The sequence below is a fragment of the Phalacrocorax carbo genome, chromosome 10 (assembly GCF_963921805.1).
Source record: "Phalacrocorax carbo chromosome 10, bPhaCar2.1, whole genome shotgun sequence".
In the NCBI taxonomy this organism is placed as follows: Eukaryota; Metazoa; Chordata; class Aves; order Suliformes; family Phalacrocoracidae; genus Phalacrocorax; species Phalacrocorax carbo.
The window spans coordinates 13,925,821-13,940,640 of record NC_087522.1 but is presented as its reverse complement, the minus strand read 5'-3'; the positions used below and the strand labels follow the sequence as shown (position 1 = coordinate 13,940,640).

Sequence of the window (14,820 nt, the reverse complement as noted above, 5' to 3'; positions counted from 1 at the left end):
AGTTCTGTAAAACAAAACCAAAAATAGCCACTCCAATAGTAAATGAGTTTTAGCTACTATTTTCTGAAATAGAGATTTATGTTTAGGAACGCACAGCTTTCTATAATGACCTTCTAATCTTGAAATGCAATCTCACAGTCACTGTGACAAGCTTCCACTAACACACCTTTGCTCCTCTGGGTTTTAATGGCTCTTATTTAGCAGAAAGGTACATTTGCTAACTGGATTGTCAGTTTCCAAGCAAAATATTTTGTGTTGGCGAATATTTATCTCACTGATGATTAAAATGGTTGTAACAGAAGTGGCATCTTCACAGCCAGGTACTCTAAACGGTATTTAGGTAGTTGGTCTTTTCGGCCTCCAAGTCAAATACCATCTGTACGAGCCGCGTACCGTGGCTACCCTTCCTTAGGGAACAAAATCCCACTGTACATTTGCCCAAAATAATCTTATGTCGTTGAATTCAGAGAGAAGGTGCTGTTCAAAGCAGGGGGAGGGCGTGTGAAAATAATAACACAAAGAAAAAAAACACAAAACAAACAAAAAAAAACAACGCTAAAGGCACCATTGGAGACTACACCGGACGGGAGCAGGGTACAAGCCTGAAAATGTAGTGCCTCCTTTATGAAACCAGCGCAACTGCATGACGGTGCAGGATCCGGGCCGAGGGCTGTGCAGGCGCTACACATGGTCAGCGCAGCCCGCCGACCCCGCGCTAGGCCCGGCCGGCAGCGGCTTCTGTAAATAACCCTCCGAGAAGGGTTAATTAAAAATGGCGAGCAGCGTGGCTGCCTGCATACAATGAGCGGCCGGGCCGCGCCGCCCCGCACGGCCCCGGGCAGGGCCAGGCTGAAGCCCACCGCTCAGCCCGCCGGCGGGAGCGGGGGACGCCGGCGGCGGCCGGGCCGGGCTAGGCCCCGCTGCCCACCCCTCGCCGCCCGGCAGCCCCGGGGGCCGGGCAGCCCTCGGGACAGCCGCGTCCCCTTCCCCGCGGGAGGCAAAGCCCTCCCCCGAAATCAGAACTACTTTGAAACAGACCCCGGCCCCCTCCCGCCCTGGGGCCGACGGGTCCCCCTCGGGGCGCGGCTGCGCGCCCCCGCCGCCCCCCCGGCTCACCACACGGCGGGCTGCAGGCTGCCGGTGCCCGCCGGGCCGGGGGTCCCGGTTCACGGCCGCATGCCTCGCCCCGGGGGAGCAGGTCCCCTTTTGTAGCAGCGCTTCCCACCCCACCCCCCCACCCCACTCCCCGCGCGCCCTCCCCCTCCCGCGATGCAAATTCCTGCGGAGTCCCCCCCGGCCCCGCACCGCTCCTCACCGCCCCAGCTTTTCCCAGGTGGCGTGCCCCCGCTCCCGCCAGAGCACGGCCGGGCAGAGGTCCCCACGCCCGGGCACGGAAGGGCAAGCTGCGGCCGCCGCTGCTCGCAGCACGGGGAGAGGGCTGGGAGAGTGCCGTGCTTACGGCCGAGGGAGGACGGGAGCGCCCCGAGGGGGACGCGACGCCTGGACAGCCCCGGGAGTAGGCAGGGGGACGGGGGGGGGGGGGGGAACTCTCCTCAGAGTTGAGGGCGCGGGGCCCTGCCCGGCCCCAGCTTTACCTTCCATCTCCATGTCCTCGGGCTCGCTCAGCTGCTGCTCCCCGGGCTTCTGGTGCTGCTGCTGCTGCTGATGGTGGTTCATGTCGGGCTGGGGCTGCGGCTCTGCCTCGGCGGCGGCGGCGGCCTGGGCCTTTCCCGCTGGGGGCTGCGGGCCTGTGTCGGGAGGGGAAGGGGCGGAGGAGCGGCTGGGCCTGGGCAGCGGCCGGGAAGGGGCACCCGCCTCGGGGGGCTGCGGCTGGGCTCCGGCGGGCAGGGAGCGGGCAGCCGGCGGAGGCAGCGAGACGCGCACGTATTTGCTCGCTATTCGCCCAATCTCGGCGGCGGCACCCGGTCGGGGGAAAGGGGTGGGGAGGAGGGACCGGCCGGGGGTGGCGGCTTCCCCGGGGGCCGGAGGGGAGGGGACCGGGAGGAGGGGAAGGGGGGGACGGGAGACCAGGAGTCAGGGCCCGGCGGCGGCGCCCGGCGCTTCCCCCTCCCCCGGTGAGGTATCCCCGGCGCTGCGAAGTCGGGGAGGCGCCGCAGGGCCCCTCCTCTGCCCTCCCGCCCCCCCCAGCGCCCCGGCACAGCCGCTGGCTGACGCCCGGCTCGCTGCTCCCGGCCCGCGGGCCGCCCCCGTTGCCTGTGCCCCGGCGCGCTGCTGCCGCTCCGCCGCCGCCAGCGCTCTCTGTCTCAAAATGGCGGCTGCGGTAAACGCCGTGAAATGTCACATCCGCATGAGGGGCAGCCCAGCCAGCCGGGGAGGGAGGGAGGGAGGGAGCGAGCGGGGGGGAGGCAGCGCCGCGGCCGCCCCGGGAACAGCAGCCGCCACCGCCGCCACAGGAGGCCGGGGAGGCGGGGCCGGCGGGGCTGGGCCCGGGCGCCGCCGCGGCTTCCCTGCAGGCCGCCGCCACCTGCGCGCAGCGACGGCAGCACCGCGGCCGAGGGTCCCCGAGCGGGCGTTGCTGCCCGATGGCCGAGGCGCCAGGCCCTTCCCGACCGCTACGGCGGAGACCGGCTGCTCCCGCTAGCTTGGCGCGGAGGCTCCGGCTCCACCTGAGGGAGGCCTGGGGCCGCGCCCTGTGCTTGCCTTGCGGGGGCCCGGGGCCGCCCGCACCTCACCCCGCCTCACCAGCGGGCGCCTCACCGCGGGGCCCGGTCGGGGCCTGCCGAGATGCTGGCTGCGGGCCGGCGCCGGCACCTCAGGCCCCGCGGGGGGCGCAGCCTGGGCCCCGGGGGCTTCATTGCCAGTACGGGCACGTTTTACCCCCCGCCCCTTGCGGCTAGGCCCGCGTGTGCGCGGGTGGGTGCGGGGCTCATGGCGGGCTTGGGTCCTCGCGGACCCTTTCCGCCGCCGAGCTCCAGCCTCGGCACTGCCGGTCGGGGGCACACGCACTGGCCGCCTCCGAGGTGGGCCCTGCTCGGGGCTTGCCACATCCCCTGAGCGGGCACGCCGCTGCCCTGTGTCCCTGGGCTGCCACACTTGCAGGGCAGGAGCGGGCGGGTAAAGGACGTATCTGTATGACGCGTGGAAAGAGGAAGGAGAGAAATCTGCTGTAAAGGAGGCTGCTCCTTGCCTGGATGCCACTATTTTTCATGAGCGTTGTATGGAGGACGTAGGCCCTCCCAGGGAAGGCACGGATGTGTTTTCCTCGGATGGAAGGAGAAGGCAGGTGTGCGGCTGAATAACACCCTGCTGGTCCAGTTTGGGGATAGAGCAACGAAGGAAGCAACTTCACTTAGGGATGAAAGAGTAGTTGGAAGGCTGTGGGGAGTTGGCATTAAACAGCACAGTATTTACTTCACTGTCCTGGGAAACCCAGGCAGCAGGATAGTTTCTGAAGGGAAGGGCTCAGGTCATGCAAAACTGGGCCTCCTGAAGGGACTGGAAATGCACCTGGGCAGATGGTGCTGGTCTGACTGCAAGTGGATAAGTGAACTAAAAGTTCTTTTACTTTTATAGTTTATAAAATGAGCAAATCAAAACCAATCTGGGGGACCAGTCCAGCCAGCCAGGACTCCAGCTGGCCCCTTCTCAGCAACACAGGAGTCTGCAGGAGAGGAAAATAATGTCCAAGTCTGAAGCACTACCTTAAGTTGTAAAACTCCAGGGCTAGAAAGAGGGAAAATAAGGGAAGTTGAGGATATTAGTGGGAAGATCAGGTTTTAGAGACAGTTAATTTGATAGTTTGCCTTCCAAAAAATACATTCTGACTTTCCCTGTTGTTCCCCTCAGTTCTTGAAAGCTGTTTAAAGAAGAATTATTTAGGTACTTGGAAAAGGTTTGTTGCTGTTGACCCAGGCAAAAACATGACAAATCTAAAGCTGGGTTTACAATATCTCAGCAAAAGAGGGGAATGAGGACAGAGGTTCGGACAGATTGATGCATATGTCTTTAGTTTCTTAATGTCCTAAACTTTGAATTCCTCACCACCAGTCTTTCCCTATAATTACCTCCCAGAAGAATTGCTCTTTCCTAATGACTTCCATTCCAACCTCCTAAATCATACACAGGCTTAAACTCATCCCTCCATTCTCCCTCCACAAGTGTTCCCCAATACAGGACGAACCAGTATGTCACAACAAGAAGGTGGCCATGGGTTATTATCTGATTCTTCAGCCACGGATGCTGGGTTTGTGGGCAAGGATCAACTGAGTAAAACAATTCCACTACTGCAAACAACGAGTTCCTAAACATTAACCGTAAACTGATGTTATCATAACGTTAAAAACACCCTTTTATATACCAAAACTTCTCTGAGTTTCAGTTCATTTTAGGGTAGCTAATTTTCCAAAGTCGTTGAATGCTCCTACTGTTCTAGAGGAGCAGAAGTCACACAAAATACATCTGTACAAATCCTTTGCTGTGGAAAGGGCAGTACAGGAGAGAGAGGCAGGAATTTTCCTGTTGGTAACTGGATGCAGGAATGATGTATCATCAGTTTGTGAACACGGCATATCACAACCAAGCACCCCCTTTCTGTATACGCCTAATTTAAGTGAACTTTATCATTTCAGAGTCCAGCTACAATACAGAGGTACCTTATAATGTTTTGATAAAATGTGTGAAAATGTGCCATTTATATTGTGTGAAAATTGTTTTAAGTTAAAAAATTCTATTGAAAATTGATTCAGGTACTTATATTTTAGAGGGAATATATTTTAAGTATGTGTATATAATAATCTCAAATGCTTCTCTGAAATAATTAAATAGCAGGCATTTTATTCCATCAGCCAGGGGTTGTAGCACTGTGATTGTTTCTAGACAGGAAGTAGAAATCTTCTTAATGGCCAAGCCTAAGGTGAAGTCCAGATCTCAACATATGCTAACATTTTATCCCAACTACATGAAGAATACTTCTGCTGAATATTTCTGGCCCATTGCCACTCCCTCCTGAAACTTTCTGCCATTCGCCTTTCTCCGGTACAAGACACAACAGCTCTGTCCTTTGAAGGAAAGGACGGTCACCTTATGTATAACCGCCTGGCCATATCTTGCTGCCAGCATTTCACCCAGCCTCTACCCAGCACTGATATCCAATTATTTATTTATGCAGCTGTTCTATAAATGCCTTCTATTTTCTTAATAAATCCATTTCTGCACTGCATGCCCATCCTCGACAGCCACATCCCTCTGCAAGTGACTGCTGTTGCCTGTAGCTCTGGTGGCAAATTCCTTGTGCAGAAGAGTTGGGCAACCCCCTGACAAGGGTTACTGATATTTAAAAAAAAATAAAAATAAAGATCACGAGCGGGAACACAATGAATACAGTCTGTGTATCCATTCCTATTGCTTTTATTCTTGTCCTTTGTTTTCCACTCCTTCCTTTCATTTCCTACACCCACTTACTGAATCTTGTCTATATTTAGGCCTCTATCCTGTCAACTAATCCAGTCCCTCATGGCCCCTGTGCCCACACAAAACACCGGGGAATCTGGTGAAGCTGCACCTGAGCAAAGGATTTCATCCTCCAGGTCGTGGTCTAGATTAGAAGGCAAAGGAGATCCCTTACTCTGTGCTCTGGGGGTCAATAGGGCTGTCAGACCGGCTGCAGCCTCCCCGCATTCTCTCCACATTAGTCATCGTAATGAGAGATGAAGTTAAAGAGGTGCTATCATCTTTAAAATGCCGTTGAAGAAATGGGCTTCGTTTTGTGATGCTGATCTGCCCCCGAGCCTCTCTGAAATTTAAAAATAAATCCAACTCAGGCTGTTTATTTTTAAAACACTCGCAAGCCAGTGTTCATCTGCCTGTATGCTAGGCTGAGCCTTCAGGAATCAGAGCGAGCCTCGTGTCTCTGCTGCATTTCTGCCCTCCGGGTGAGAGGTCGTCAGGGTGGCAGAGCTGGGGAGGCTCACCCTGCCCTGCTGCTGCCCTGCTGCTCCCAGAGGTGGCTGTGCTGGGATACCCCCAGTCTTCAGCAGGGCCTGATGGCCACCCCAGTGAAAACTGAGGAGGGAACCACAGAAAACTGGGCTGAAGGAAAGGAGGAGGATGCTTAGTCCATCCTCTGCCCCCTGGCAGAAAGAGGTAGACCAGCAGTGTTTCTGCCAGCCTACTTATTTCCTCCCTGCTCCTCAGCTGCTTCAGGAAATCTTGCTTCCCACTTGGCTCCATTTGCTGCCCTGGCTTCAGCACAGATGTTCTCTCCTGTCCAGTCTCTACAATCACTTCCAGCACCACTTACGGTTCTCTACAATGCATGCAGGTGCCCGTGTCTGTAATTAAGATAATTTATAGCCATGTAATGACAGAAGAGGAATTACATCAGCACACACCCTTAATATAGATGCACTAAACCAGCAAAACTGGGGTTGCCACTTGTGCAGCTCACTCTATGTTTCTAGATGAATATACATTAATGCAAGCGTACCCCTGTGCCAGCATCATTGAGTTTGCACTTGTGGGACCATACTCACAGTTACACCAGGCCGCCTTCCCCACTCGGGCAACCTCTTCTGGTCTCTGTTTTGCTTCTTCATGCATGATCAGAGAGGCTTGGTACTGCAGTGATAAGAGGGAGTTAAAATATCGTTGTCAGAATCTCTCTATTCCCTTGTTCATGGTCCTTCTCATGCTTGGCCACATTGCTACTGCTATCTGGCTTGCTTTGGACCTGGAGAGTGAAAGGTGGATCCCAGGAGACCTTGTTTTGGGAGCCAAAGAATCAAAGCCAATGTCCTTGGCACTCTAGATTAATGCAATTGCAAATCATAAACCTTCTGCTTGAACCGGGCAATCAGCTACTCTTGTGAGCACCTTCAAGGTGCATGTGGTGAAGAAAATAATCACGAGTCTCCTGCAGCGCATGAGACAGGAATGCAACAGGCAAAAGGCAGAAAATGTTTTTAAAGTCACAAAATTAGATGGAAAAATCTAGGTAATTTGTTTGACTGCAATGTATGTATTTAGCCAAACAACTTGTTGCATAAGAAGTGGGATGGATGGAGTTTCACGTCATATAAATGCATTTTCCATATTTACCAACCCTCAAAATCCCACAATAACCCTGGACTTTCATGGCTTTTCTTTCCACAAAGTGACAAACAGCTCCAAACAACCTCAGTCTTTCTCTGAGCAGGGGCTGGACCCTATGACCTCTGAAAGTCCCTCCCACCTGAAATAATTCTGTGGTTCTTTAATTAGCCAGCAATTTCCACAAAGTTTGCAGGTATTCATTAGTTCAGTCTTCTACCCCTTTATCGTTTTTTGTTGAGACTGACAGACAGTGCAATAACCTAAGCTCTGTTTCCTCAGGAAACTAGGGTAAGGTCCATGATTACAAAAATTTCAGGGGTGTTTTCAGTTCAGAGGTTTTTGGTTTGATGGTTTCTTTTCAATTGAAGAAACATTATCTTTTAAGGAGAGATATAAATCATTATTCCCTAATAATAAAAGGTGGTAAATCCATTACAGCTGAATGCATCCCATAGTTCAAAGCTTTACATGATTTAAGTATATTTTTGAGAAGTTTTCTAAAGCCACATCTTTCATATGTCTTTCAGAGAGTCAAGACAACTAATTTCATAACTATTAAAACTAAAAAAGAATTTATGAAGTTTAATTTTCACAGTAAACCCAAGCCATCTGCTAAAAAGTTGTATGTTTACATCTAAGCTGCTAGGTGGTAACTCAGTCTCTGTTTATCATCTTTGAAAAGTCCAATGATCTCTTTTTCTCATGAAATTTTGTTGGACACAGTAAACTATGAAGTCAAGTGTTACAGTGATATACATCCGAAGTCAAAAGCGAATGGAAGGTACTTACTGGTCCATCTTTTTCTTTATAACTGTAATTAATCAACTAAGGGTAGTTGTAAAAGCAGTGTCTTACTCTGAGTAGGAGGCAGAAGGTGAAGCTGAAAAGTATCTATGCAATTAGGTATAATTGCAACAGCACTTTTTAAAATAAATGTATTATTAATGGAAGATAAGGATTGACTGTAGGATAACTGATGCCTCTTGTGCAGCATGCTTCATGAAGCATGCATGCTTCTGCCAAAGTGCCTCAAGCTGCAGAGGCTCTCAAAATGCTTGTAATGCGGTGTTCGGATAATCTATACATCTCCTCCTCTGCAAGGGAGGTGAGGTGTTTGAGGTCACCATATTTACAAATGGGCAGCAAAAGATGAAGTAACTTATCATGCACCACAGGTCGTACAGCAGCTAACTCACTGTCAGCACCAGAATGTAAGCTCTGTGTATATTAAAGAAGTGAGTTATGTGGTCTTTTTAGAAAAAAAAAAATACGGTTTGTATGTTCTGGCCATCCCTGTATCACACATCCAAGGAAAAGTGGCACAGAGTAGTGGGTTGAAAATTAGGTGAATTCTTCAGGCATGGCATAGCAATTGATCACCCTGCTGCAAATTTTCTATTGTTTAAGTCTCTTGGCTTTTGGCATCAAAAGCAAGTATCACGTGCAATGGTATTTGGCCACTTGTGTATCCAGCTGTGTAGGATACCAAAGAATTTCTGTGTTCTTTGCTCAGAGAGTCCTTGAAGACAACAAGAGCAGAAACTTTCCAGTTAAGGTACCAAGCTGAGACATAGAAGATGGGACTTCAGTTCTTGGCTTTGTCACAGACCTCCTCTCTGACACCTACCCTACAAAGCACCGGGTGGCTGATCCAGAAAACCGCAATACACATTTACATTGGGTCTTGCTTACTAGAGAAGTTAGTTGTGTATCCACAAATGTGGTTCTCTGCTTGTCTAGTCACAGGGTAAGGTCACAGAGATAGGCAGGTACCGTCTCTGCTAAATAAAATGTTTCCTGATGTTGACTAGGTCTGCTAGGTGTTAGTGCTGGTAAGCAAACAGTTAGATTCAAGTGAAAATAAATATAGAATATAACATGAAAAATCTGAGTACTTCAAAATTTGAGCTGTTTCTCCTCCCTGAGATCACTTCCCTTTGCCTGGCTGCACATCAAATCCCCACCTGGATGCTGAGTGTAGTTTTTGTGTACCATGAAGCTGATGGCAGCCCAGGCATCAGCCTGAGACCTACAGTGCAATCTATCCACTGTAATTTCCGTGTCTCCTTCCTCTACCTTCTTCCTCAGAAGAAAAACCTGCCTCCATAAATCCTCTCCTTTCAAGAGTCCACATTAATGATTACCTCCCCTCTGCCACTGATTCTTCTGGTCTTCACTTTATCCTGACAGTTTAACAAACCGTGAAAACAGGGCAGGGGCAGCATAAGCATAGGTGATGCTATGGCTAAATCGAATCTTTATCTATCATATTAGGCTAATCTGTTGTATATTAAGGGGTAGATTTGATTTCTTTTCAATTTGTTATTTACAATCCATCAGAGTTCATAACAAATGTGGGAACTGATCCTGCAATTTGATCAGCCCAGGTAAACCCAGTGAGGTCAGTGCGGTCTGCAAGGATGGATCGGATTCCATCCGATTGGAGATTATTCTTGTAAACTGTTTAACAAGCAAACATCACAAAATCTTTAGTCACAAAATGACTAAATAAAACAAGACAACTGAGATCTGCAGTTGGCATTTTTACTTCAAAGGAATGTTACGGCAGTAGCTGAATTAATCTCTTTGGTTTAAATGGCAGAGGAAAGATCCTAGAGAGGGTCTAAGTTAAAACAAGTGAAACCAATAAAAAAAGGAAACTTCTTAAAGATAAGCTTGGGAAGTTACACCTTTTGCTCTGAAGTGAATAAAAGTAGGTCCTAGAAGACATGACTCTATCACTTTCAAATGAGCGCCCCGATCTGGCAGGGAGCTGTGTACAAGAAACAATGCAGTGTCCTTCAGTGTCTCAAGTTTTGATTTCAAGTCAGAAATTCCCAGTAAAATGAACAAAAGTATTTTTCCTTTTGTGTGTGCGTGCGTGTGAAAGGAATATCAGAATTATGAAGCTTCATTGTTCCTACAAGAAACTGCTAAAGTGAAAGCCCTTTGGCATTTGGTAAAGATGTGACTGCTGAATTTCTTCCCAAAGTAAGTTGTCTTCTAAGTATTATTAGCAATTTGAGTTCAGTAGGAGGAAGAAGTTTGATTAGAAACCTCTGTCCTGTGATTGTTCAGGTGTCAGCCCTATTGTCATTGTCATCCTAATGGTTTTCCTATGCTATCTGCCAGCTAGCAAAGCTGGAGAGGTCAAAGCGTAAGCAAGCCAAAAACCCAGGACAGAATAAAAAATGGTGTCTTCAGACTTTCTTCATAAAAGCTGTATGAAATAAATGAGATGCGCTGTTTTACCCTCCTCTTTAAGATACTTTTGAGAGGCATACATGAAGAGGAATGATTGCTACAGATATTTGAGCAGAGACTGAGAATTAATTGCTAGAAAACTGCTCCTATATGTGGGGTCTGAGGAGGAGGAGTTTCTTACCATGGCAATGCCAGAATTGTGCTATGTTGCATGGAGGAGGAAGATACCAATTAGAGTAACAGAAAGAGCAGGGCTGGGAGCAAAGAGATAAACATCTGGAACACTCCCTGGGGCAAATGCATTTGAAGACTTAAAAATAGGAAGGATGAGTTTAACTGGGATCATGAAATGGAACTGAAACTGATAGAGTTGTTTGCTGGTGGAATAACATAATCACACTTCTTCCTATTGTCAGCCGCGCTTTACATTTGGGAGGGTTTAGGAAGCTGGACTTTTAAGGAACATAGAAGGAGAACTGACAATAGAGTGTGGGCGGCAAGATGAGAGCATGAATTAACATTTCCACAGTGGTGAAGTCAAAGCCAAATGTGGCATCTGACTACCTTTATTTGTTCTCAAGATTTAGCAATGAATATTAATTACTTTTAATAAAAGCTGTTTTGTTATTTGAATATGAACATTGAACATTCAGTTGGTGCTAACATCACAGCTTAAAGCAGGCTTTCATTATTTCAGCATGCCTTGCTTTCTAGGCAACCCTTCCTATGTTTACTGTAGTGGAAGTGAAGTGGCCTTTTACTCAGGATACATTTTGGCTGAGCTTGCTTTTTGTCAAGAATAAACCGTTTAATTTGGGCGGGGCGATCTTTTGGACAGTTTTAGATATATTGCATTTGAAATACTTCTGATGCATGGTGTGGTCAGTAGTAGTGGGACATAGGGTAGAAAGAGAATTATCAGTTTAATTTTTCAGATATGCTATGCACAGAAAACCCTTCAACTGATCATTTTTAAAGATAGCCTCTGGTCAGAAGTCACTTCTTTGTCTGGGATCCTTAAGATAATTTTCAATAACTTTTTGGTTTGATCCTTGATGTCTGCAGTTGCTGCATTAAGCAAAAAGCAGGATTCCTATGGTCGTCACTTAGCCTTTCCACCAAGCATATGTATATGCATATTTAATAACCCCCATCATTTCTTCCTGACTGTATCTGGCAAAAGAAGTCCTTGCCGAATCATCACTGCTTTGCCAACGTTGAAGGCTGTTGCCTGGAGTGTTATGATGCATGTGGGAACCTGCTTTGTCACTTTATTTCCCTGGCTTCTCTGGAGGCTACTTCAGTGTTTTGGTGTTGGTGGTACTCATGATATGTCTTCTCTCAATGCTCAAGATGCCTTGATACTTTCAATAAGTTTTTCTTTAATGGCTTAACACACAGTATCTTCTGCAAAAGTGTTAATTTGGTGCTTCTGCATGCTCAGTGGGTTGGCTTTTTTATATTTCCATCCATAGGCCCAATAAACTACCACCATTAAACTGGAGGATTCTGGCAACGGTTAGCTCATGGACTCATCTGAATACTTCTGTCACGGGCAGGGGAGAGGGATTCATCTTTAGTAATAACATTTCATGCTTCTGAGTAGCTTCAAGGAAGTCAGTCACAGAGGACCTCCATGGCAGAAGCTGAAGGAGCAAATGCCGTCTTTCAACACAGACCAAGCCCCAGGAGGTTGGAGTATTTAAAGATGTTGTCAGGAGCTTTCTAACAAAGGCAAATCTTTTACCTCTGGCCTCAGATCAGAGCAAGCAGATTTTGAAGGATGTTCAGCTGGGTTTCAAATCTGAGAAGACCTACAGCTGCAAGTGAAGAAGGGCTGATGCTTTTATTTGATGATTCTTTGGTGATTTGGTCCATCAGAACCGAAGGCTTAAAGCACTGAGTTTCCCCAATACACTTGGGAAGAAGTGCATCCAAGTAGTCAGGCTCCTCGATGTAAAAATGCCAACAAGTTTTACCTAAGCTCATTTACTCCAAGGTAGACTCTTAAGACTTTGTTACAAGTTCATATGGCAATGGGTATTTTCGAAACCTCCTACAAAAACTTCTGTTCTAGGCTCTTTATGGGGTCTGCCATTGATGACTTCCTTGGAACCACTCATTGCTTTCTTAAATACATTCTTGGCGATATCAAGTGAGTTTCATGCATCAGTCACTTATCTTCTCTCAGATTTTACATGGTAGAGTGGTGCAGAGAACTCATCTGAGAATCACTGCAAAGAGGAGACTTGAGCTACTTTGTCATTTTCACCCTGCATCTTATAATGAAGCCCTGTTCTAAATTTTTTATAGTTGTGAAGTACTACTTGAGCAAACTAATTCCCGTGCAAGGTCGATCTAACTTACCATCTCACTTGGTATGAACCGAATAGGCAACTCTGTTACCGATACCTTGTCTAACAGCTAATCTATGCCAGTACATTTTGGTTTTATAACCTATCTGGCCTGAAGTTTTAAATTATGTCAAACTGCATTTGATCTGAACAAAGCAGCCTTCACTATTTGTCTCTGGGATATTTCCATCAAAGGCAACTGCAAGCTAGCTATGTTGACTTTCTCCATGCATTTACAAAACCACTATGATTTAGATTTGGTCTACAGCAAGAAATCCTATTTTAGTCTTCCTGTGATCAAGCTGTTCAACACAGTAGAAACTTCATCTGTTGCAGGATAATATTACTTAGCTCTGAGTTTCTTCTGCTGTAGTCTTGCATGCATCTTGCAGGATAAGCAATGCCATGCTGGAGATTGCTGTGAGTTGCCTTCCATTTTGTTTTAAATATGACTTTGCTTTTGTAGCTATTCCTTTCTCCTACTAATTCCATCCTTACATCGCTTTACTCATTGTCGAAGCCTCTTTTTTGTCACCTCCTGACAATCCATGGGTAAGAATACCTCTGGAGAGGGCCAGCCACTCACTAGAACTGACTTCTCTGAAGAGACTGTTCACCTCTGTTACATTGTTGGAGAGTCTCTGATAAGATATTGATTCTGTAACTTCTGAATTGTTCTGTCAGACTTTCTGCCTGCTCCCATCCTCTTTTATTTTCTGCACTTCTTGGTTGATTTATTTCTCTGGTAAAACATTAGCTCCTGCTCAAACTGGGAGCTGCATGGAGCAGCTCTTCTAGGTGTGGAGACTGCCAGTAGGACCAAGAATCTTCACTGAATCTGAATGTTCTCTTCAAATGCAAAAATTATAGGTCAGTAGCTTTCTTTTTTTAGGTAGTTGATATTTCACAATTGATACTGTTCGGGATGTTGCTAGTATAGTATAAGATCTCATTAAGCATTCACAGCATTAAAGCTTAACCAAAACTAGAGAGCAAACCAACAACTAGGCAAAACCATGCATGTTAATGCAGAAATAGATTATTCTATTAAATATTTTGGATTTACACAAGTACAAAGAAAAAGAGCCATTATTCATTCTGGGAATTGAGTATAGGTAAGAGAGGAGAGGAGTTTCAAAAACTTTAGGCTGAGTATGTGAAAAATGTATTATTAGTGCTACTTGCTAAATCATGGACATACCTTTCAAGGGAAAAGGTAGAAGCCTGTCCCTTAAGGGGTTTAAAATAGTAGGAAGCAATTCTGCATTAGCAGATAGGATAGACTGAAGTACTGGTTACACAGACACTTAGGACTTGAGGAAGACAATAATTGCCTTAGCTGGCACAGCTGCACCTGGAAGAGGATGAGTTGTGAAACCCTCAGGCTCACACACAGGTTTTCAGTGGGGATATTCCTATGCATAACTTTACACATACACATCTGCAGACCTGCAAATCTAATGCAATTGATTTCTTCCTCTCTTCCTGTAATTTGAAAGCTGAAAATTATTTATAGTAGAGGGAGTGTTGTTTAAACATGAGGGTAACTTGATGTTTAAACAGGTTGTTTTTTTAAGGATACTTCCAACACGTACTGATCATCTCTCAATACAAGAGCTAGACTCTAGTTTCAAGGAGGTAGCAAACTTTTTCCAGTCCAATGTCCTCATTTCCTTTGTTCCTGAACAATAATTTATAGCAATGTCACACAGACTCAGAAATACTATGTTGCAAAGGTGAGTATGCTTAAAGATGGCATTACTGTTAGTCACCTTGACCATCGTCTTGCCAGTTGTCACTGCCCTCAAAAGCAAGGACTACTTCTTGTGAATTAGCCGTGGGACTGCTGCAGTTCTATATTAAGGCCAACCCAGGCTGGAGTTATTTTCCTTCCGTATATTGGTCTGATGACAGTGGCAGTCTAGGACCTGATTCCCTAGAGGATCAGATGTCTCTGCCTTGGAGAGGAGTAAGGCTGAAGGCAGTGTAACCTCAGACTGCTGATTTTAATCTACAGTCCCAAGTGTGGTGGAGCTTGGTTAAGCATCAGATAGTGGCAGTGATGGAGCGGTGCTGACCTACGTGACAGGTACTACAGCCCAGGTACATGGTTGGTCTGATTTTGCTGTCTGTGGAGAGTTTGGACATACTGATAAGTTATGTTTGAACCCTGCTAGGCAAAAACTTGAGGACTGGCTCTCCAGAAATTCAT

The 14,820-nt window shown here is 47.2% G+C and overlaps 1 protein-coding gene across 1 annotated transcript in view; it reads right to left on the bottom strand.

The window, feature by feature from the left end:
* The window catches only part of USP7 (ubiquitin specific peptidase 7), a 73,146-nt gene extending 70,869 nt beyond the window's left edge, over window positions 1-2,277 (bottom strand). The window contains exon 1 of the mRNA XM_064461945.1: window positions 1,596-2,277. Coding sequence (XP_064318015.1) covers window positions 1,596-1,677 — 82 coding nt within the window. The 5' untranslated portion in view covers window positions 1,678-2,277. The remainder of the gene's footprint in view (window positions 1-1,595) is intronic.
* Window positions 2,278-14,820: the final 12,543 nt, after the last annotated feature.